The sequence below is a fragment of the Lissotriton helveticus genome, chromosome 12 (genome assembly GCF_964261635.1).
Source record: "Lissotriton helveticus chromosome 12, aLisHel1.1, whole genome shotgun sequence".
Lineage (NCBI taxonomy): Eukaryota > Metazoa > Chordata > Amphibia > Caudata > Salamandridae > Lissotriton > Lissotriton helveticus.
Window position 1 is genome coordinate 138,971,872 of NC_136073.1, and position 26,649 is coordinate 138,998,520.

Here is a 26,649-nt window from a genome sequence, read left to right on the forward strand (position 1 = left end):
TATTTCGGAGTTTCAGGTAAGTGATGACCTTTTTTTTAATTTAAGAATATTTTAGTGAATGTGTTACTATTGAATGTCTTTTGTTCTGATATATTTTTAGGGGGGTACTTTATTTCAATATGGCAGTGTGGGGCACGTTTTTATGGTAAAAGGTAGATGGTGATGTCTTAGGTGTCGTGTTTGTGTAAGTGTGCTTTTTGCATAACATTATTCTCCAATTAGATAGTACTTTCGTTTTGTTTATTTTAATTTTACATTAGGCTTTTCATGTAAATATAGCTTACTGTTTATTCTATTTAATATTGCATTTTTTCCCGAAACTGCTGTTGGTATCATTTGTATCATTTGCCGGAGGGAAGTACAGCATTGGAATACGTCAGGGTGGGGCACGTTTTAGATTTAATTTGCGGTAAGCGCCATCTTTTCCAGACTTCGTGGCTTAATGTAAGTGCTGTATTGTACCAATGTTTTACTGTAATTGGTGACTTTAGATGTCTTTGTTTACTTTTTCTTTACAGGCGACTGCAATAGAGTTATGTATGCTGATGATCGCGTCTTAGAGGTAGAGGTAAGCCATTTTGACTTTGCTATTAATGTATTTTTCCACATTCACTTTTAGGCTTATCCTGTGTCCCGTCGTGCCTGGCTGTTGTCTTCGTTTCCCGTCGTGCATGGACTCCTTTGCCGGGTATGTATGGTGATGTTCGCGTCTTAGAGGTACAGGTAACCCATTTCGCCTTGGCTTCTTATGTGTTTTTTTTTTGTTCACATTTTAGGCTTATCTCGTGTCCTGTCGTTCGTGGCGTCTCCAGGGAAAACATCGTATGTAAATTGCTCTTTATATTTGCTTTTGCGTTTGTTTTACAAATAGATTGCAGCTCGTGTCCGCTCTGCCGTCTCTGCTGGTAGTCTGGCAAGTCTTGTTATGTATTGATTTGTTTGCCAGTTTCTTTTCGAAGTTTTAACAGGCTCCTGTCCAGCTGCTGTCACCTCTGTCAGGATTTAGGTGCAGCGGATACTGTTTGCCCGAGTCAGGTAAGCGGGCGTTCTCATGAAAAAATTCAATGTTAAATGCTCTGTTGCCTTTGGGACCTCTTTACAGGCTCGTGTCCATCTTTTCTTTTTTTTCCTTGGTACAGCGGATGCTGTTTTACAGCGCCTGGGTAAGCCATTATGTGTTTTTACCTACTCTGATGTATTTTTACGTTTCCTTTATACGTCTATTCAACATTGTGTCATCTCAAGTGTTTAAGGCCACATTTTCTGTTTCCTTTACTTTTCTCAGATTGAAAGTAACAGCACGTTTTCTTTCTTTTTTTTTTTTTTAAACAGGCAACCAACTTGGAGCCGCATCTCTTTCAAAGTAACACCATGCTTTGTAATTCAAGTTAGGGCAAAGTCACACATCCCCACTAACGATTCTACAAAGTCACAACATCGGCAATCCTTTCATTCTTCGGGACAGACTCCTCCTATCTACAATTAACATCTTCGTCTAGCCTGTCTAGCCTCTTTCGGAGTTTTAGGTAAGACATTGTATTTTTTTATTATTTAAGAATCTTTTAGTGAACGTGTCACTATTAAATGTCTTTGGTTGTTGTTTCTTTATAAGTATCTGCTGAAGCGTTATTGGACGGGACATCTGTGAGTTTTGACTACCTTGAAACTACATTGTGCTGTATTGCATGATATTGGGTATACAATGTGTTCTCTAATTATGCATGCTACTTTATCTTCACTTAATAAAGTTTCAAGGGATTTGAGCGTGATGCTTTTTACGAAAGTGCTGCTGATAGCTTTTTAGGGTGTGTACCTTATTGCAATACGGCAGTGTGGGGCACGTTTTTCTGTAAAAGGCAAATGGCGATATCTTCCGTCAAGCTTACAGGTAAGTGCCACTTTTCTTTTATGTTGTTATACTAATGTTTTTGATTCTGTTACGTTTTTCTGTTTCTGAGTTTTTAGGTATTCACTGTCCATGTCGTGTTCGGGTAAGTGTGCTTTTTGCATAACTTATTGTTATCCAATTTGATTGTACTTCCAGTTTGTTTCTTTTAATTTTACATTTGACTTTTTATGTAAATATATAGCTCACTGTTTATTCTATTTAATATTGCATGTTTTTCGCAAAACTGCTGTTCGTATCACTTGCCGGAGGGAAGTATAGCATTTGAATACGTCAGGGTGGTGCACGTTTTAGATTTAATTAGCGGTAAGCGCCATCTTTTCCAGACTTCGTAGCTTAAGGTAACTGCTGTATTGTAACAATGTTTTAATGTAATTGGTGACATTACATGTCTTTGTTGTTTGCTTTTTCTTTACAGGCGACTGCAATAGAGTTATGTATGCTGATGATCGCGTCTTAGAGGTAGAGGTAAGCCATTTTGACTTTGCTATTAATGTGTTTATTCCCATTCACTTTTTAGGCTTATCCTGTGTCCCGTCGTGCCTGGCTTTTGTCTTTGTTTCCCGTTGGGCATGTACTCCTTTGCCGGGTATGTATGCTGATGTTCGCATCTTAGAGGGACAGGTAAACAATTTTGACTTGGCTTCTTATGTGTTTTTTTTTTCTTCACCTTTAGGCTTATCTCGTGTCCTGTCGTGCCCGCCATTGCTGTTGTCTCCGTTTGCCCTAGGTCCCGTTGTCTTCGTCTACCCTCTTTCGGAGTTTCAGGTAAGTGATGCATTTTTTATTATTTAAGAATGTTTTAGTGAACGTGCCACTATTACATGTCTTTGATTGTTGTTTCTTTATGTATCTGCTGAAGCGTTGTTGGACGGGACATCTGTGAGTTTTGACTACCTTGTAACTACCTTGTGCTGTATTGCATGATATTGGGTATACATTGTGCTCATTAATTATGCATGCTACTTTATGTACAGTTAATAAAGTTTCAAGGGATTTGAACATGATGCTTTTTACGAAAGTGCTGCTGTTAACTTTTTAGGGTGTGTACCTTATTTCAATACGGCAGTGTGGGGCACGTTTTTATGGTAAAAGGCAGATGGTGATATCTTCCGTCAAGCTTACAGGTAAGTGTCACCTTTTTTTAATGTTGTTAAAAAAATGTTTTTCATTCTGTTGTAATGTTTTTTTTCGTTTGACTTTTTATGTATTCACTGTCCGTGTCGTTTTTGGGTAAGTGTGCACTTTACCGAACTTTATTGTTATCCAATTTTATTGTACTTACATTTTGTTTATTAAATTTTTACGTAGGTTATTTTTTGGATAATATATAGGCTACTGTTTATTGTATTTACTATTGACTGTTTTGGGCGAAACTGCTGTTCGTATCATTTGCCGGAGGGAAATACAGCATTTGAATACGTCAGGGTGGGCCACGTTTTACATTTAATTAGCGGTAAGCGCCATCTTTTCCAGACTTCGTAGCTTAAGGTAAGTGCTGTTTTGTGCGAATGTTTTCGTGAAATTGGTGACATTAGATGCATTTGTTTCTTTACAGGCGACTGCAAAAGACTTGCTCATTGGGGCACCCAGGTAAGTGCTTTTTGCCTAACATATTGCCCAGTAAGTATAGCCATTTTGACTCTGCTTCTAATCTGTTTTCAATTCATGCACTTTTTAGGCTTATCCCGTGTCCTGTCGTGCCTGGCTGTGGTCTCCGTTTACAATTGTGCATGGACTTCTTTGCCCGGTATGTATGCTGATCTTCGCGTTTAAGAGGTAGAGGTAAGCCATTTTGACTCCGCTTCTAATGTGTATTTTTTTGTACATTCACTAAGGATTGATTATCCCCTGTCCTGTTGTGTGCCGTGTCCTGTCGTGCCTGGCTGTCGTCTCCGTTGACCATCGTGTGATTTCTAGACTTCACCATCCGTGCTGCTGTGACATACTGGTAAGTGTGATTTTTGCCTCACTTTATTGTTATCCAATTTTTATTGTACTTGCATTTTGTTTCTTTTAATTTTACGTTGGACATTTCTGGTTAATATATAGCCTACTCTTAATTGTATTTCATATTGCCTGTTTTGGGCAAAACTGCTGTTGGTGTCATTCCTTTATAGGCAACTGCAAAAGCGTTGTTCAACGGGACATCCCTGTAAGTATGCATTTTCCAGAACTTATTTGTTATCCGATTCGTATTTTTATGTTTTTTGGGGCTTGTATTTACTTTTTTGCTTTGCAATGTATTGTACATATATCGTTTCGTGTTTCTTACATTGAGTGTTTGCTGTTTTCATCGGAAATGCTTTTTGCTTGGTTTTAGCGGCAATGTACCGCTTTTCAATACATCCTCTTTCAGAGAGTTCGGAACTTAAAGTAAGTACTGTTCGTTGCGTCTCCAGGGAAAACATCGTATGTCAATTGCTCTTTATATTTGCTTTTGCGTTTTTTTACAAATAGATCGCAGCTCGTGTCCCCTCTGCCGTCTCTGCTTGTAGTCTGGCAAGTCTTGTTATGTATTGCTTTGTTTGCCAGTTTCTTTTCGAAGTCTTAACAGGCTCCTGTCCAGCTGCTGTCACCTCTGTCAGGATTTAGGTACAGCGGATACTGTTTGCCCGAGTCAGGTAAGCGGGCGTCTCCATGACAAAATGCTCTTTGTATGTACTTTGGCGTTTATTATTTGTCTGTTTGTTTTCACGCTCTTCTCAGACTTGTGTTCAGCTCCTGTTGCCTTTGGCACCTCTTTCCAGGCTCGTGTCCATCTATTTTTTCCTTGGTACAGCGGATGCTGTTTTACAGAGCCAGGATAAGCCATTATGTGTTTTTTTGTCTACTCTGATGTATTTTTACGTTTCCTTTATACGTCTATCCAATATTGTGTACTCTTAAGTGTTTAAGGCAATGTTTTCTGTTTGTTTTACTTTTCTCCGATTGAATGTAACTGCACTTTTTTTTTATTTTAACAGGCAGACAACTTGGAGCTGCATCTCTTTCAAACTAACACCATGCTTTGTAATTCAAGTTAGGGAAAAGTCACACATCCCCACTAACGATTCTACCAAGTCAGAACATAGGCAATCCTTTCATTCTTAGGGACAGACTCCTCCTATCTACAATTAACATAGGGCTAGACAGCGACATCCTCACTAACAATTACAAACACTTCGTACCTAGACATCCCTTTCATTTCTACAAAGAAGCACCTCACACCAAAATTAACATACGGCTACACAACATATCACCGACGTGCTGTGCTGTTCTTCAACACCTTTGTTATTTAATTTAAGTAACAGCCTTTCTTTTTCATTTCACAGTATTTAAACCAGTAATGCAACAGTCAGAAACATTTCTGGAGAGGACACCGCCAGGTATACTTCGGGACAGCGGACTTAATCGTGTTACCTAAAACAGTAGGTAACTTTGTGCTTAGCAAAAGAAAATAGGCTCTCGTATTAGCGTGTTTGCATTTGTTTGTACTTTTTCCTTTGCTCTCTGTACTTGAAACAAATAATTTAAAAAAATCTATACCTGCTCCTGTTTTTTTTTTTTAACAAAGTATACAATGGGGCAGATTTATGAAGGCCTTGCGCCGCCGATGCGTCACTTTTAACATGGGGAAAAAGTGACGCACCGGCGGCGCAGGGCCTTCATAAATATGGCCCAATGTTTTATGAAACTACTGCGGAAATATTCACATTGGAGTTTCTTCGATTGCTGTTTTCACTGAGGGAAACTACATGTACGATAGCTATTTACGTTCTCAAAATTCTACCTTTTAACCCATTGCTTTTAGTTAATTTACCTATTGCTTTTAGTTAATTTACACATTGCTTTTAGATACCTTTTTCAATCTACTATATTTTACACTTATTTTTAACACTTTAGCTACATTCCTTTCAGTTTGCCATTTACGTGTGCACTCCAGAAACGGGTTCTTCGCAGTTCTAAAAATTTGCTTCCTTTTTATACGTCAAAAAATGTCGTAATGCGAAGGGGGTGTTAATGTAATACTATTGCTTCTTTAAAATGTAAGGTTCAAATGTTAAAAATACATATTTTTAATTGCCTCACCAACAAGCTGCTGTGATGCGGAGTAATAGCAAGCTGGGCTAGTGTTAAATACGTGGAAACAATTACTCACTAAAATGTTATGTTCAAAGGTCCAAAAATACAGTTGCGCACGCAACAGCACCGAATTAGATGCATCGCGCACAACAAATGTAAAAACATTGGTTTTAACATAACTTGACGTAAATGAGGCAGCTGTTGGTAATGGCAGGCTCGCCTGTCCCTGTTTTAAATTTATTAATACAATGTTTTAGGGAAACAGTTGAGCACTTTAAATTGCGGTAACAAACTTTATGCGAAAATGTCACGCTTTTACATAGTTTCTTTTTTACATTATTTTTAAAGCACGTTCAGTTTACCGACAAAAAATGATATCTGTAAATATGTTGTGTTTCTTAGCATGTACTTAGTATACGATGTCCACTTTCGATATTAATACATGTTTTTGCGTGCGCAATAGCACCAAATTAGATGCTTCGTGCACAACAAAACGTTAAAACATTCGTTTTCACCTTAATTGACGTAAATAAGGCAGCTGTTGGTAATGGCCGGCTCGGCTGTCCCTGTTTTAAATTTATTAATATTTAGGCAAATAGTTAATTCCTTTCAATTGCGGTAACAAACTTTATGCGCAAATGTCACCCTTTTACATCGTTTCATTTTTCAATTTTGTAATCGCGTTCAGTTTCGCCCAAAAATTGATATCTGTAAATATGTTGTGTTTCTTAGCATGTACTTTGTATAGTATGTCCACTTTTAATGTTAATACAGGTTGTTGCGCGCGCAACAAATTAAATGCATCGGCGCACAACAAAATGTTAAAACATTCGTTTTCACCTTAATTGACGTAAATGAGGCAGCTGTTGGTAATGGCAGGCTCGCCTGTCCCTGTTTTAAATTAAATAATACAATGTATTAGGCAAATAGGTTAGAAATTTCCATTGCGCTAACAAACTTTATAAGGAAATGTGACGCTTTTACAAAGCTTCCTTTTACATTTATTTTTATCAGTCTGTTTACAGAAAAAATGATATCTATGTAAAATTATGTTTCTTACCGTGTACTTTTTACAGAATTTTTGGGGTGCGTTCGCTATTTACGGGCGTAGATTTCTATGTTTTTATACAGACTACCTTAAACTGCTCTTATATAGTTAATATAGACTTTTACTACTTGCATTTAATTTCCCATCTTGCATGCAACACTCGTATTTTGTATAGTATGTCCACTTTTAAAGTTAATGTCCACTTTCAAGGCTACTGCATGTTGTTGCGCGCGCAACAACACCAAATTAGATGCATTGTGCACAACAAAATGTAAAAAACATTCGTTTTAACCTTAACCTAAATGAGGCAGCTGTTGGTAATGGCAGGCTCGCCTGTCCCTGTATTAAATTAAATAATACAATCTTTTAGGGAAATAGTTTAGCACTTTCAATTGCGGTAACAAACTTTATAAGGAAATGTGACTCTTTTAAAAAGCTTCCTTTTACATTTATTTTTATCAGGTTCAGTTTACAGACGAAATAATTAATATCTATGTAAAAGTATGTTGTCTTTCTTAGCGTGTAGTTTTCACAGATAATTTTTGGGGTGCGTTCGCTATTTACGTGCGTAAATTTCTCTGTTTTTAGACAGACTACCTTAAGCTGCTCTTAGATAGTTAATATAAACTTTTACTACTTGCATTTACTTTGCCATCTTGCATGCGACACTCGTATTTTGTATAGTCTGTCCACTTTTAAGGTTAATTTTATTCATATCATTTATCCAGTCTTAACTATGCCTTCTTAAAGTAGCTTTCATACTGAATTGTAAATGTTTTGTAATTCCCTCACCAACAAGCTACTGTGATGCAGAGTAATAGTATGCAGGGCTAGTGTAAAATACTTGTAAACAATTATTTACTGAACTGTAATATTGAAAGGTAACAAAATACATTTTGTTGCGCAAGCAACAGCACAAAATGTAATGCATCGCAGACAACATAATGTTACAAAAAGTCATTTTAATATAACTTGACGGAAATGAGGCACCTGTTGGTAATGCAACATCGCCTGTTTCTGTTAATTTAAGATGAGACAATTTTTTTAGGAAGTACTTTAGCTATTTCGTTAGCAAAGTATATTTCAGAATGTGGAGCATTTACATACCTATAGTCCAAAAATAGGCCATTTTTTAAATATAAGAAGTGAAACACATTAGCTGCTAAAGATCAAAGGCTTGGCTATTAGTGGCTTTTCGCAGTACACATTACAAATGTATTGCTTTATTTATTTTCAATCATAATATTTTTCTAACACTCCTATTTTACTTACACAGGGGAGAAAAAACGCCAGCCATTTCCTAAAACACCACCATCTACTATACATCTTTTACGTTGGTTAAGACAAAACGGTACGTTCATAATTTATAATGCTTGTGTATTTACTCTTATGCCTTCTTCCTTGTGTTACTTACTAAGTAAGGTAAGTCTGTACATATCATTTATCCAGTCTTAACTATGCCTTCTTAAAGTAGCTTTCGTACAGAATTGTAAATGTTTTGTAATTCCCTCACCAACAAGCTACTGTGATGCAGAGTAATAGTATGCAGGGCTAGTGTAAAATACGTGTAAACAATTATTTACAGAACTGTAATATTGAAAGGTAACAAAATACATTTTGGTGCGCAAGCAACCGCACAAAATGTAATGCATCGCAGACAACATAATGTTACAAAAAGTCGTGTTAATATTACTTGACCTAAATGAGGCACCTGTTGGTAATGCAAGATCGCCTGTTTCTGTTAATTTAAGATGAGACAATTTTTTTAGAAAGTACTTTAGCTATTTCGTTAGCAAAGTATATTTCAGAATGTGGAGCATTTACATAGCTATAGTCCAAAAATAGTCACTTTTTTAATATAAGAAGTCAAACACATTAGCTGCTAAAGATGAAGAGCTTGGCTATTAGTGGCTTTTCGCAGTACACATTACAAATGTATTGCTTCATTTATTTTCACTCGTAATATTTTTCTAACACTCTTATTTACTTACACAGGGGAGAAAAAACACCAGCCATTTCCTAAAACACCACCATCTACTATACATCTTTTACGTTGGTTAAGACAAAAAGGTACGTTCATAATTTATAATGTCTGTGTATTTACTCTTATGCCTTCTTCCTTGTGTTACTTACTAAGTAAGGTAAGTCTGTACAATGCATCCTTTAATGCACCAATTGAAATACATGCTGTACACAACAAATGCTTTTTACAAACACTTCTACACACAAGCTCTTCACACGCCCTCTCCACACACGCCCTCTCCACACACGCCCTCTCCACACACGCCCTCTATACACATGCCCACGCCCTCTCCACACACGCCCTCTCCACACACGCCCTCTCCACACACGCCCTCTATACACACGCCCTCTATACACACGCCCTCTATACACACGCGCCCTCTATACACACGCGCCCTCTATACACACACGCGCACTCCCTCTACACACGTGCACTCCCTCTACACAGGCGCGCGCCCTCTACACACATGCGCGCCCTCTACACACGCGCGCCCTCTACACATACGCACGCCCTCTACACACGCGCGCGCCCTATACACACACGCGTGCCCTCTACACACGCATGCGCCCTCTACACACGCATGCGCGCTCTACACACGCATGCGCCCTCTACACACGCATGCGCCCTATACACATGCATGCGCCCTCTACACACGCATGCGCCCTCTACACACGCATGCCCTCTCCACACACGCATGCCCTCTACACACTCGCGCCCTCTACACACACGCGCCCACTACACACACGCGCCCTCTACACACACGCGCCCTCTACACACACGCGCCCTCTACACACACATGCCCTCTACACACACATGCCCTCTACACACACATGCACTCTACACTCTATGTTTAAAACAAATTTAACATACACTATAGTACATACTGTACTACATTATTCTTACAAACTTACTGTAATAGACTTTTCATTCACACTTATGCATTATTATAAATACTCTTTTAAAAACACTTTTATATACTTGCATTCTTTATTAACAGACACCTACTTTATTTAATGTCTCTTTGCCACATAGTCTGCATTACGCTCTCTGCATTACGCTCTCTGCATTACGCTCTCTGCATTACGCTCTCTGCATTACGCTCTCTGCATTACGCTCTCTGCATTACGTTCTCTGCATTACGCTCTCTGCATTACACTCCATGCACCGTGCAAACAGCACCATACATACTGGACAAAGCAGTCTATGTACGATGGTAAATGGAGATAACAGCCAGGCACAACAGGACACGAGATAAGCGCCTAACAAGTGAATAAAAAAAAACACTCATTAAAAGCAGAGTCAAAATGGCTTACCTCTAAGAAGCGAACAGCAGCATACATACCAGGCGTCCATGCACGACGGTGCCGTAAAAGAAGGCAGGAGCATAGTGCTGGGAGCAAGGTGCACACAGATTGGAATGCAAGGAGTTTAATGCAGACACCGTAGTGCACAAAGCCCAATGTAGATAATTTAATGAAGAGCCCAGTGCAAAGACTGCAATGCATACTCTTGGCCACATAGTCTCTTTGCCACATATTCTCTTTGCCACATAGTCTCTTTGCCACATACTCTCTTTGCCACATACTCTCTTTGCCACGTTGTCACTTTGCCACGTTGTCTCTTCACCACGTTGTCTCTTTGCCACATGCTCTCTTTGCCATATGCTCTACGCACGCGCACTCTATGCATGCACTCTCTAAAAATGCAGTCTCAACACATGCACTCTACACACTATGTTTAATACAAATTTAACATACACTATAGAACATACTGTACTACATTATTCTTACAAACTTACTGTAATACACTTTTCATTCACACTTATGCATTATTATAAATACTCTTTGAAAAAGACTTTTATATACTTGCATTCTTTATTAACATACACCTACTTTATTTTATGCCTCTTTGCCACATAGTCTCTTTGCCACGTAGTCTCTTTGCCACGTAGTCTCTTTGCCATGTAGTCTCTTTGCCACGTAGTCTCTTTGCCACGTAGTTTCTTTGCCATGTAGTCTCTTTGCCACGTAGTCTCTTTGCCACATAGTCTCTTTGCCACATAGTCTCTTTGCCACATAGTCTCTTTGACACATAGTCTCTTTGCCACATAGTCTCTTTGACACATAGTCTCTTTGCCACATAGTCTCTTTGCCACATAGTCTCTTTGCCACACAGTCTCTTTGCCACATGCTCTACGCATGCGCACTCTACGCATGCACTCTCTAAAAATGCAGTCTCAACACATGCACTCTACACACAAGGTTTAATACAAATTGCCGCCCTCTGTTTTTGCACCCCGCTCTCTCTAAAAATGCAGTCTCAACACATGCACTCTACACACTATGTTTAATACAAACTTAACATACACTATAGTACATACTGTACTACATTATTCTTACAAACTTACTGTGATACACTGTTCATTCACACTTATTCATTATAATAAATACTCTTTGAAAAACACTTTTATATACTTGCATTCTTTATTAAAAGACACCTACTTTATTTAATGTCTCTTTGCCACGTAGTCTGCATTACGCTCTCTGCATTACGCTCTCTGCATTACTCTCTCTGCATTACTCTCTCTGCATTACGCTCTCTGCATTATGCTCTCTGCATTACAATTCATGCACCGTGCAAACAGCACCATACATACTGGACAAAGCAGTCTATGTACGATGGTAAATGGAGATAACAGCCAGGCACAACAGGACACGAGATAAGCCTAACAAGTGAATGGAAAAAAAAATAATTAAAAGCAGAGTCAAAATGGCTTACCTCTAAGAAGCGAACAGCAGCATACATACCAGGCAAAGTAGTCCATGCACGACGGTGCCGTAAAAGAAGGCAGGAGCATAGTGCTGGGAGCAAGGTGCACACAGATTAAAATGCAAGGAGCGTAATGCAGACACCGTAGTGCACAAAGCCCAATGTAGATAACTTAATGAAGAGCCTAGTGCAAAGACTGCAATGCATAGTCTCTTTGCCACATAGTCTCTTTGCCAGATAGTCTCTTTGCCACATAGTCTCTTTGCCACGTAGTCTCTTTGCCACGTAGTCTCTTTGCCACGTAGTCTCTTTGCCATGTAGTCTCTTTGCCACATAGTCTCTTTGACACACAGTCTCTTTGCCACATAGTCTCTTTGCCACATAGTCTCTTTGCAACGTAGTCTCTTTGCCACGTAGTCTCTTTGCCACGTAGTCTCTTTGCCACATAGTCTCTTTGCCACATAGTCTCTTTGCCACATAGTCTCTTTGCCACGTAGTCTCTTTGCCACGTAGTCTCTTTGCCACGTAGTCTCTTTGCCACATGCTCTACGCACGCGCACTCTACGCATGCAGTCTCTAAAAATGCAGTCTCAACACATGCACTCTCTAAAAATGCAGACTCAACACATGCACTCTCTAAACATGCAGTCTCAAACTTAACATACACTATAGTATATACTGTACTACATACTGTACTACATTATTCATACAAACTTACTGTAATACACTTTTGATTCACACTTATGCATTATGAAAAACACTTTTATATAATTGCTTTCTTTATTACCATACACCAACTTTATTTCATTCAAAATGTAAACTCCTTCTTAATACTTTGTTTTGTTTACATTCTTCCCTAGGTTGCCAATTCTTTCTTTAATATCGGACATTGGTAATCTTTGTGAAAAAATCAAGGTAAAAGTCTCTTTTTTTTTTTTAGCCACCTGTAAGTATAGAAATCGCTTAACAAATATCAGGAGAGTACATATATATCAAAAGTAAATATACATTTTATCATATATATATATATATATATATATATATATATATATATATATATATATATATATATCATAAAATATAAATATGTAGAACATATAGCTACTGTAACAAGATTCATTATATAAGCAATACATCAAAAGGTTACTACTTAAAAGGCAAAAAAGAAAGCATTAGCCTAATATAGACAGTTCCCATTTACCATAAAATTTAAGTTCAATGCAAAAAAAGTGTAAATAACATATATATATATATATATATAATATATATATATATATATATATATATATATATATATATATATATATATATATATATATATATATATATTCATTCCCTGTATTGACAATTGTTTTTTACTATCAAACATTGCAAATTGATTGGAAAACAACATCAAGGTCAAAGTACCAGTTTTCTTCATTTAAAAACCTGTAACTATAAAAAAAAGAGTAGATATATATAAAAATACAAACTAAGTTTGATTATCTAAGTAGTACCTCTAAGCTTACTACTTAAAAGCCCCCAAAAAAACATTAACAATACAAAATTTGCCGACTTACATTTAGGTTTAGTTGCCTGCTAAACAACTGTCAAATATATATATATATATCTATCTATATATATCTATATATATATATATATATATATAAATACATCTTTAGATCAAATGTATATCGATCCGTATTAAACACTTGTTTTTAAACAACTACTCAAAAAATACAGCTAAACTCAATTGATTTACAATTCCGTTGGAAAACTTAATTTAAAAAAGGTAGCTTAGTATTTGCTTTATCTTCAAACAGCCAAATAAATATTGCTAAAATATATAACACAAGTAGAATACTACGCCAAAGGTTAAAATAATTAGACTTTAAACTTTAAATAATAGAGTAGTTTAATTAAGAAATATTAGCTGTATTACAATAAATATGATGCAAATACTGCCAGCAGATTATCATCAAGGCCATTACAAATTTTCTGCTAATTCAAGAGGAAACCAATGTTTGCCAAACAGTACTTTTGCAATTATACACAACTATTACAAAGTTGTAAATACATGGACTAAAGAAGACTTACATTACATTATGGACTTAGGTGATGCTTTATATACAGATATGCATTCTATTAATAAAGAACAACTTATGCACCCCGATGATTTACCAAATTTCATAGAACACAATTGCATTATCTATTCACTTAAGGTTAAAGAGCCTTCCTATGGGGACATATTACAACAATTTGACCCATCTTTTCCAATTTTGGAAACAGTATTACAAGCTGAACTTAATTTGAACTCGGGTGTTTTGATTTGCATGGATATGTATGTTATATCCATTTTTAAAAATAACGTTTCATACTTTGTATTTGACTCACATAGTCGTGATCACACTGGAATGCCTCACCCAAATGGAACATGTATTACTATACAGTTCACATTTGAAAAACTTATAGAGTACATTACTAATCTAGCACATAGTCTAAAGAAAAAAAATAGTAATTGCGTACCATATGAATTAACTCCAATACAACTAAGTACAATAAAAAACATTCACTTAGAAGAGCAATAGACATTATTGAACAAAATAGGAATTCCGTAGCACACAAAGCACTTTATGTGCATTCAACTGAAGCATGTCCGAATTTTTTTACACAGGCATTTCAAACGCGTATAGAAACGGCAAAAAATATCATCCGGGAAGCTAAATCTAAAGCAAATACAGTTTGTAATGTGAAAAAGCCGTTACCATCTTTAGATAATATTCCTAGTACTAGTATATATTGCAATACACTTTTAACTCCAACAACACCTAGGAATATGGCTAACACTAACAACAAGAACATAAGTACAACACAATATACTAGTACACCACAAGAGAGTACTTCTACTAACACATATGCAAGTATACTTAAGAAAACACTTTAGTGCAACACAGAAAGACAACATATTGATAGTACAAACATAAATGTACAACAGACAACTTCAACAAGTACTTTACATACCAACACATATACAGGTAATTTTGATCATACATATAACACTATTACTGAAGGTAATGATATCATAGTAGAAAGTATAAACAATAGCACATTGTACAACAGGCAAACAGACACAAATAGTACTAACATAGATGCACATATTTTAGTAAAAGCACAGCAAGAAATACATTTTGTAAATAACACACAAAAAAAGAAAACAAATACACATATTGCAAATTGGAATCAATATGCACATTCTATACCAAATAGTATATTTGCGATTCTAATGAACTACTGTAAACCAGCATATACTTGGGAAAGTGTAGATTTACATTGTATTATGAATCTCGGAGATGCTTTATACACAGAAATGCACTCTGTTAATGAACAACATTGTATGCTACCCCAAAATTTACCTCATTACATCAATAGCAATGGCATAATATATTCAATTAAGTTAAAAAAATGCTTTATAGACGAGATGGCAACATAAGCACAAATTTTACATAGGAAATTTATTTCAACGTTAACTTCAACAATTACTTCACATACTGGGGTGATAATCTGTATAGGTAGATATACAATTTCTGTTTTTAAAACTATACATGCATACTTTATATTTGATTCACATAGCCAAAATGAAAAAGCAATACCTCATCCTAATGGAACATGTATTGCTATACCAATTGACTCTATTAATCTAATTATGGAATACATCATACAGTTAGCTGATACAGAAAACATAACAAATCCAACAAGTATAACTTTACAATTAACGACAGTTAAAATAAAGACAATTAGCAAAATATGGCTACAAATAACACAACGAAACCATAGACTGGGAAAAGTTAAGTCTAGAAAAAACATTTATGTCCATACAAAACCGTTATCTCTAAATGCATTGCCACATATTTCATCAACAAACTTACAAGTAGAAAGTACAATTCTAAACACACAAAGCAGCAATAGTCAAGCCAATGGACTGAATTTAACAACACCAAGAAATTTGGCTTCACACATAGCTATTAGCAATACTGATATAAGAAACACATTCAGACCTGATGCGGAACAACAAAGTCATAGAAGTACAATACAAGTTCGAGGAAATATCAGTAATAGAAAAAGGAAACATACACAAAGCAGAGAAAATGCACTAAATAATACTAGTCAGATTAGAGTTCAAACAACAAATGACATATTTAATATCTTTCATGCAGAAATAAAATATGGCCCTGAGTACACTTGCACTATTTGCAATCAACTATGGCATAAGCAAAGTCTACAAAAAACACATAATATTAGTAAGCGGACAAAATTCATTGAATGTAACATTAGCAAACACATAACAGATGAGATATGCCAAACATGTTACACTTGTATTTGTAAAGACAAAATACCACCTTGTTCAGTTTATAATGGGAATACATTTCCAGATATCCCAGCAGCCTTATGCTTACATAACTTAGAAGAAAGATTAGTATCACCAAGAATACCTTTTTTACAAATTAGAACATTACCACGTGGATTTCAAAAGTCTCTAACAGGTGCAGTAGTAAATGTACCTGCAGATGTTATGACAACTGTAACTGTTTTACCAAGGCAAATAAATGACAACATGACAATTCGAATAAAATTAAAAAGGAAATTAAGTTATAAATCTTATACACATTTTGAAAATGTTAGACCAAACAAAGTAACACATGCAGCTTTTTATTTGGCAACTACTAGCAGTATGTTTCAAGAATATGGAATAACTGCTAACCCTGATTGGGATTACATCCCCCCAAAATATAGACCCTTGTAATGAGACTTCAGATACAAATAATACATCAGATTCCTCAGACAACATTGCAGCAGGGAATTTAGATGCTATGTTAGATAATGAAACCATTACTACAGAAACTAATAATATTTTAAGTTTAGCACCTGCAGAATATAACACACCAAGAGGTTTGTATGAAGACAAAGATTCAGAATATTTAGCTTTCCCGAGTATATTTTGCGTGAAACGAAGGCCAACTAATAAAGAAAGGCATGTACCAATACATTACAGTATAATTTGTCAAGCCGAAGTAAGAAGTAATGATCTAAGAGTAGCAAAGTTTGTAAGTAATCTTTTCTTTAAAGTAAACGCATTGCACATTAAACAAATACAGAGCAAAATCTTTATCTCTCTTAGAAAATACTTTAATAATGGGAACATAATAACTGCAAAAGACATAAAAGATAAATTATACACCATTTTACAATATAATGAAGGTTACAAAATACTTAAAACAATACGTAGTTCACCACCATATTGGGAGCAATGCAAAAAAGACTTATTTGCTATGATTAGACAATTAGGATTACCAACTTTTTTTATAACATTATCAGCTGCCGAAACTAAATGGTATCACTTAATTAAGATTTTATTGAGAATAGAAAAAAGACCAGAATGCACAAAAGAAGAATTTGAAAATATGTCATGGGAAACAAAATGCAAATTAATACAGCAAAATCCCATTACATGTGCAAGGCATTTTGACTTCCAAGTTAGGAAATTATTTAATTGCATTTTATTGCATGAAAGAAATCCAATTGGCAAAATTATTGATTACTTTTATAGAGTGGAATTCCAACAACGTGGATCACCACATATACATGCTATAATATGGATAGAAAATGCTCCACTATATGAAAGTTCTGATATCAATGAAGTCACTACTTTTATAAATCAGTATGTTACATGTGCAAAATCCCCAGATCCAGCTATAGAGTCGTTAATACCCCTACAAAGACACGGCCATACAAAAAACTGCCGTACAAAACATAAAAGAACATGCAAATATCATTATCCAAGATATCCTATGCCTGAAACCTTTATACTTGAACCAATAGAGCTAGACAAAACAGATAAAGAACTCTTACAACAAATTGAACTAATACATTTAACTATGAACACCCAAGATTTCCCAAAATATACTGTTGATCAATTTTTTTGATTCAATGCAATTAGATTTAAAACAATATACTTTATGTATACAATCTATTATACAAAAAAATAAGATTTTTCTAAAAAGGGCACCAGCTGAATGCTTTATTAATAACTACAATCCTATTATTTTGCAAGCATGGCAAGCAAATATAGATATCCAATACATCTTAGATGCATATGCATGTGCTGTATATGTTGTTTCATATATTAGTAAATCACAGCGAGGAATGAGCAAATTAATTGCACAAGCTGCAAAAGAATTACATCACAATCCAAGTATTAAAGAACAACTTAAGCATATAGGTAACAAATTTTTAAACTGTACAGAAATAAGTGCACAAGAAGCAGCCTATCTTATACTTCAAATTCCTTTAAGGAAAAGTTCAAGATCTTTTGTATTTATTAATACAAGTCCTACAGAAAAGCGTACGTACTTATTAAAAGACATAGAAACAATAAATTTGTTACCAGATGCATCTTGTAAAATACAATATGATAATATTATTGTAAAGTACAGCAAACGCCCTGAATCATTAGAAACATGTACATTAGCGGACTATGCATCTATATATAATGAAAAGAAGAAATGTAATAAAAAACAAGAAACAGGGCATGACAATTTCCTTACTGAAAATAACTTTCATAGCTCAGATGAAGAAGAACTTGAGATTAATTTACAAGATCAAAAAGACTATGTACAAAGAAAAAAACAGAGAGTAATTTGCTACTGCAGATTTAACCCCAAAAATGATTCTGAAAATTACTATAGAGAATTGTTAATGCTTCATTACCCATGGCAAGAAGAAAAAAAATCATTAATAATAAGACAAATTATTATGAGCGATATCTACAGCTTAAAGACACAGTTGACTATAATCATAATAAGTATAATAAGCATATTAAACCAATAACAACTAATAGCAATGAAAATGATATATTAGATCCATTCCTTATACCAATAGATGTAGAAACAGATGACAACATAGCCTCTGAAGTACAAGATAATGAACAGCCATTATATGACCTCTCATTTGATTTAGGCATTAGAAGTACAACTATAGAAGAAGCACTAACAAATAATATAATGCCAGATGAACAATATAACAGCATGATGCAAAATCTTACAGCAGAACAACTTAACTTTATATATCATCACTTGCATTGGGTGAAAACAAAAGAAATACCCTGCTACACTTTTTGTACAGGCAGAGCAGGAGTAGGCAAAAGCTTCCTTATTACAGCACTTTACCAAACATTAATACGTTACTACAATACAAAAGCAAGGGAAAATCCAGATAACATATATGTATTGCTTACAGCTCCAACAGGCAAAGCAGCACATAACATTCATGGCAAGACGCTACATAGTACCTTTAAAATACCTGTTTCACAAACACTAACTCATAAACAGCTAACTCATGAGAATAGGAGTACATTACAGAGTCAGCTAATGCATCTTAAATTGCTAATCATTGAAGAAATTTCAATGGTTGGGGCTAATTTATTCAATTTCATACATAATAGATTACACAAAATAAAAATGTCTAATCTCCCTTTTGGCGGAATATCCATTTTAGCTATTGGAGATTTTTACCAATTAAAACCAGTATTTGACACATACATATTTCAAAATCCAAACCATTCATACAGGCCAGTAAGTACCAATTTATGGCAGACACATTTTAAGTTATTTGAGTTAACGAAAATAATGAGACAACTAAATGATTTGCCATTTGCTGAACTACTAAACAGATTAAGAGAAGGGAAAGAAACTAATGAAGACATAATACAGATACAAACACGAGAATTAGAACCACCGGAAAACATTATAAAAACTATTCCTTATATTATGGGGACTAACAATGAGGTTAATAATATTAATAGTGCAGTTTTATTGGAACATATAACACAATACGCAGTTTACACAGCAACAGCAATAGATACAGTTGCAGCAGATCTAAGTGAAGTAGAAAAAAAAAATACTAGCACAGTTACCCACAGACACAACGAAAACAATGGGCTTGCCATTCATATTACATATTGCACTACAATTACGATATGATTTAACTAGCAATATAAATGTTAATGATCGATTAACAAATGGTGCAACAGGTATTGTGGAATTTGTAGAGGCTATTTATAACTGCCCACATGTAATAAGGATTAATTTTGATCAAGAAACTGTTGGCAAATTAACAAGGCAAGAAAATAGACACATATATCACAGTAACATTAAGTCACATTGGACACCAATTCATGCTATAACACGGCATTTTCAATTTACACAGAAATATATAACAATTATACGCAAACAATTCCCATTGCGACAATCATCAGCACGTACTATACACAGGACACAAGGAGCAACTATTGAACCCCTTTACATCCACTTTAACAATAGCAAAGTACATCATTTGCATTATGTAGCTTTAAGAAGAGCAAAATCTTTACAGACCATATATATTAAAAACTTTCAGCAAGACAAAATAGTTGTACATCCAAAAGTACACGAAGAAATGACACGCTTTCGGACAAACATGCAATTTGAAATATCAGTACCACAATTAGAAAAGTATAGCCAACAGTGTAATATTATTGTGCACAACATACGGTCCTTGCAAAAAAATTACACTGCTATCAAAGCTGACTCAAATATCATGCATAGTGATATTATATGCCTCACTGAAATAAACACAACTAGAAAAGCAGATACAAATAATTTCTTGATAGAACAATATCATCTGCTCATATTTGATAAATTTAACAATCAGCAAACAAAACATGGAATAGCCATTTATTACAGAAAAAGTATTTTCTTACTGCCAATATATGAAACACAACACGAAATTGACATTTTATATTTTACTCTGCATCTTAATGATTGCGACTACTTATTTGTTATACTATACAAGCCACCACATGTACGTCTACAGACACTATTACAAGTGTTAACTTCAATAATAAACTTTTATCCAGATTATAAATATGTGATCATGGGAGACTTCAACATAGATTTAACACAAGTGTCGCTAAACGCAGCATTACTATTAGAATATATGATAGAACAATTTCAATGTCAACAAAAAATACAAGAATACACAACAAACTACAATTCAACACTAGATCATATCTATAGTAATGTAGATTTAATGCACTATGGTATAATAGAATCATATTATAGTGATCACAAAGCATTATGGATAGCAGTTTAATATGCGAAATAAATTCCTTTAACATATGCTTTTCTTCCAGGTAATTACAAAATGGACAAAATGTATAAACGGAATGTGTACTAACATTTACTCTCATTTCAGATGATTTCCATACAAGAACTTAAGCAGACAAAACAAGAAGAATGCAAACCGTATCAAAAAGCTATCAGAGCTAACATAGTCAAATGTTCTACGAAAACGAACTATAAGAACGCAAAACAAGAAAGCAAAGTATTATATCATCTTGCTTTAGCTGATCAAAGTGCTTCAATTAAAGGGACATGCTATAATGAAGAATTGAACCAACAAACAAAAGAAGGACATGCAATTATAATTCGCAATTTTTTAACAAAAAACAATGTAGTAATTTTAACAAAGCAAACTAAGATATCAAGAATAACACCCTTAACTATTCCTATAGAAATTAAGCAAGAGGCAGAATATATACTGCAACCACCTGCTCTACCAATTTTGCCAATAAAAACTGTAAAAGAAGCGAATTTACGCACTTTAATGAGCATATCTGGAACAATATCGGAGGTACGTTCATTACTAAGTAAACATATTTTCACAAAAACTGTTAACACACAACACTCTTGCGCACACCCACTCACACACACCACACTCTTTCACACCCACCACTCTCTTTCACGCCCCACTCTCTTTCACCCCCAATATCTTTCACCCCCCCAATATCTTTCCCACAACACGCTCTTTTGCCCCCACACGCTCTTTCACCCCCACACGCTCTTTCACCCCCACACGCTATTTCGACCCCACACGCTCTTTCGACACCGCACGCTCTTTCGACCCCACACCCTCTTTGGCCCGCACATGCACTTTCGCACCACACGCTCTTTCCCCCAACACGCTCTTTCGCCCCACGTGCTCTTTTGCCCCGCATGCTCATCCCCCACACGCTCTTTCCCCCAACACGCTCTTTTGCCCCACACGCTCTTTTGCCCCACACGCTTTTTCGCCCCCACACGCTCTTTGGCCCCCACACGCTCTTTGGCCCCCACACACTCTTTGGCCCCCACACGCTCTTTCCCCCCACACGCTCTTTCACCCCACACGCTCTTTCACCCCCACACGCTCTTTCACCCCCACACGCTATTTCGACCCCACACGCTCTTTCGACACCGCACGCTCTTTCGACCCCACACCCTCTTTGGCCCGCACATGCACTTTCGCACCACACGCTCTTTCCCCCAACACGCTCTTTCGCCCCACGTGCTCTTTTGCCCCGCATGCTCATCCCCCACACGCTCTTCCCCCCAACACGCTCTTTCGCCCCACACGCTCTTTTGCCCCACACGCTCTTTCGCCCCCACACGCTCTTTGGCCCCCACACGCTCTTTGGCCCCCACACGCTCTTTGGCCCCCACACACTCTTTGGCCCCCACACGCTCTTTCCCCCCACACGCTCTTTCGCTCCCGCACGCTCTTTCGCTCCCGCACGCTCTTTCGCCACCACACGCTCTTTCTCCCCCACACACACTCTATCACACTCACTCTTTAACAATGTCACACTCTTTCTCACTCTTTCACACTCTTTCACACTCTTTCACACTCTTTCACAATCTTTCACACTCTTTCACACTCTTTCACACTCACTGTTTCACACTTTCACACTCTCACTGTTTCACACTTTCACTCTTTCACACTCTCACTGTTTCACACTTTCACACTCTCACTGTTTCACACTGTTTCACACGTTCACACTCTTTCACACTCGTTCACACTCGTTCACACTCTTTCACACACTTTCACACTCTTTCACACACTTTCACACTCTTTCGCACTCTTTCGCACTCTTTCCCACTCTTTCGCACTCTTTCGCACTCTTTCACAATCTTTCACACTCTTTCACACTCTTTCACACTCTTTCACTCTTTCACACTCACTCTTTCAGACTTTCACTCTTTCACACTCTCACTGTTTCACACTCTTTCACACGTTCACACTCTATCACTCTTTCACGCTCTTTCACACTCTTTCACACTCTCACTCTCTCACACTCTCACTCTTTCACACTCTCACTCTTTCACACTTTCACTCTTTCACACTTTCACTCTTTCACACTCTCACTGTTACACACTCTTTCACACGTTCACACGCTTTCACACGTTCACACGCTTTCACTCTTTCAAACTCTTTCAAACTCTTTCACACTCTTTCACACTCTTTCACACTCTTTCACACTCTTTATCACTCTTTATCACTCTTTCCCACTCTTTCACACTCTTTCACACTCTTTCACACTCATTCACACTCATTCACACATTCACACTCTTTCACACATTCACACTCTTTCACACTCTTTCACACTCTTTCACACTCTTTCACACTCTTTCTCACTCTCACTCTTTCACACTCTTTCACACTCATTCACTCTTTCACACTCTCACTGTTTCACACTCTTATGCACTTTCACACTCTTTCACACTTTCACACTCTTTCACATGTTCACACTCTTTCACACTCTTTCACACTCTCACTCTTTCACACTTTCACTCTTTCAAACTCTCACTGTTTCACACTCTTTCACACGTTCACAGTCTTTCACTCTTTCACACTTTCACACTTTCACTCTTTCACTCTTTCACACTCTCACTGTTTCACACTGTTTCACACTCTTTCACACTCTTTCACACTCTTTCTCACTCTTTCTCACTCTTTCACACTCTTTCACACTTTTTCACACTTTTTCACACTCTTTCGCACTCTTTCACACTCTTTCACACTCTTTCACACTTTCACTGTTTCACTCTTTCACACTCTCACTGTTTCACACTTTCACACTCTTTCACACTTTCACTCTTTCACACTCTCACTGTTTCACACTCTTTCACACATTCACACTCTTTCACTCTTTCACACTCTTTCACACTCTTTAACACTCTTTCACACTCTTTCACACACTTTCACACTCTTTCACTCTCTTTCACTGTCTTTCACACTCTTTCACACTTTCACTTTCACTCTTTCACTCTTTCACACGTTCACACTCTTTCACACTCTTTCACACTTTCACACTCTTTCACACTTTCACACTCTTTCACACTTTCACACTCTTTCACACTCTTTCACACTTTCACTCTTTCACAGCCTCACTGTTTCACACTCTTTCACACGTTCACACTCTTTCACTCTTTCACACTCTTTTACTCTTTCACACTCTTTCACACTCTTTCGCGACCACACTCTTTCGCACCCACACTGTTTGACACACACACTCTGCTATTTCTAAATTTCATATTTTATTTACTTACAAAAACATACTCTCAACAATACACCATCTAAAAAATAAAAAACACAGGATACAAATATTTTTCTTTATCTTACAGGAAGAAGAAACAAAAACTGTCTTTATCGCAGGGCAAGAAACGAAACTGAAATCAATAACAGTTCAAGATACAACAGACTCTGTAAAAATAACACTTTGGAGAGATGCGGCAGACTTTACAGTTGAAATTGGATCATACATTAAAATGACTCACCTGAGTGTCCACGAATTCAACAGCAAGAAGATATTAAATACAACACGGAATACACAATTTCAAGTAAGTACAAGTACAAAATAATATTTGTAACTCGCTCTAATAGTCAGTCTCTAATACTTACTCTATTAAAGAGTTTCTACTAGTCTACACACTCTAATAATAACTCTACTATCTACTACTCACTATCTACAACTCAAGTACTCATTCAAATACTCACTACTACAATACTAACTAATACTCAACTACTCTACTACTAACTCCACTACTTACTCTTTACTACTTACTGTTTGCTACTAACATTTTACTACTCTTACTTTACAAACACTTTACAACTCACACTTTCATACTCACACTTTACTGCTCACACTGTACTACTCACACTTTAATATTCCCTCTCTAAAACTCAATACACTACTCCCTCTAGTACTCTACTACGTACTTAACAAAGCTCTAGTAATAATACTCACAAAATGAGTCAAACTCTACTACTTACTCTATTAAGGTTAGACTGCTCTCTACTCACACTCTACTAATAACTCAACTATCTGGTAATCATTATTTACAACTATAAATTTAGACTACTTCTTCTACTACTCCCTACTATTATACTCAGTAATACTCACTCCAACTCACTCCACTACTTTAATGTTTACTACTCAATATTTACTACACACTAAGTACTCAAACTTACAACTCACAGTTTTAATACTCACTCTCTGAAGAATTCTACTACTCCCTCTACGACTCTACAACTTACAAAATTCCCCACATCACTCTATTACTCACTCTACTAATAACTCAACTCCTCTACTACGCGCTCTCTAATAACTCTACTATGCACTCTCTAACAAAAAAAGCTGTTCAACTACATCTATTAAATATATTTACTTTTTTTAAACTTTTTGTTATGTCATATGTAAACAGTAGATTTAGTAAAAGATGTTTAGTCTCATCTATGCTATCTCTATAACATTCTCCAGTTATTAACATGTTTTAACTCTGCATATAACAATCATTTTTCCATTTAGCTCAAAGAAGAAAATAAGTATTTATGAAAATTACTCAAGTAACACTTTTCTTTTTCCTTCACAGAAAATACAACCACCAAAAGAAAAAATTACTATAACAATACATGGACTGGATACTGTAAATCAAGAACTAAGTACTATAACAGTACAAATTGAAAATGCAGAACATTTGCAATCGGTTGAAATAAATAATTCTGTACTAATGGACTACTTCAACATCCCAGCAGATATTGATGACTTTGCAGAAGCTCTCATTGAATACCTGCCAACAACAGTTAATGTCTTATTCCAAAATGGATACATCATTCAAATCCTTGAAGATTAAAAAATTGTACAATACGCGACATTCACAAAAAAAATGTAAAAATTATATTTGCTTTAATAAATTTTTTAAAACTTTATAACTTGTTATTTGTAACATATTTTCATTACTGTTTATAAAGTACATGATTAGAGATGAATCTACAATTTTATATATATATACATATATACATAAATATATATATAAAAGTAAAATTGAAACAACTCATGCGTACATAGTATTCTCATTCACAAAACGTCAAACTTATTGCATTGCAAATGCAATACTTCTACGTATTACCAGTTAGAAACAACGCCTGTTTTACATTACGTAACTTCCGGTAAAGTGACCAACAATTATCAGATTTATTCTCTTATACTCTCTACTACTCCCTCTAGTATTTGGAATCATATCCATCATCTATCCTCCCATCGATCATTTCACTCATCCATCTCTCCATCCACTCTTCCACTCATCCATCCAACCATTTACACTTTCACCCAAGCTATTCTTTCACTCATCCATCCAACAATTTACACTTTCACCCATCCAGCCATCCTTTCACTTACTAATACATCCACCCAGTCACTCATCCGTCCACCCATTCAACCTTTCACTCATCCATCCATCCTTTCTTCCTGCTCTCCACCCTCCCTTTCACTCATGTATACATTCTTTAACTCATCCATCCATCATCCATCCATCTGTTCACCAAATACATCCTTTCACTAATCCATCCTCTCTTCCACCCATCAATCCATTCACTCATCCATCCAACTATGTACCCTTTCACCCAAGCTATCCTTTCACTCATCCATCCACTCTTCCACTCATCCAT

The 26,649-nt window shown here is 36.1% G+C and overlaps 2 protein-coding genes across 2 annotated transcripts; both read left to right on the forward strand.

Annotated features, from left to right (window-relative positions):
• The first annotated feature begins 566 nt into the window (after window positions 1-566).
• LOC144797974 (uncharacterized) lies at window positions 567-4,932 on the forward strand. The gene is made up of 8 exons (XM_078668779.1): window positions 567-688; window positions 777-1,163; window positions 1,333-2,495; window positions 2,583-2,674; window positions 2,949-3,033; window positions 3,465-3,499; window positions 3,588-3,656; window positions 4,873-4,932. The coding sequence occupies exons 3-8, from the start codon at window positions 2,342-2,344 to the stop codon at window positions 4,930-4,932; spliced, it is 495 nt and encodes a 164-aa protein (XP_078524905.1). The 5' UTR covers window positions 567-688; window positions 777-1,163; window positions 1,333-2,341.
• LOC144797668 (uncharacterized) lies at window positions 3,599-25,914 on the forward strand. The gene is made up of 9 exons (XM_078668385.1): window positions 3,599-3,656; window positions 3,745-3,857; window positions 4,027-5,316; window positions 8,296-8,370; window positions 9,015-9,089; window positions 12,672-12,726; window positions 21,079-21,516; window positions 24,327-24,542; window positions 25,575-25,914. The coding sequence occupies exons 7-9, from the start codon at window positions 21,079-21,081 to the stop codon at window positions 25,833-25,835; spliced, it is 915 nt and encodes a 304-aa protein (XP_078524511.1). The 5' UTR covers window positions 3,599-3,656; window positions 3,745-3,857; window positions 4,027-5,316; window positions 8,296-8,370; window positions 9,015-9,089; window positions 12,672-12,726; the 3' UTR covers window positions 25,836-25,914.
• Window positions 25,915-26,649: the final 735 nt, after the last annotated feature.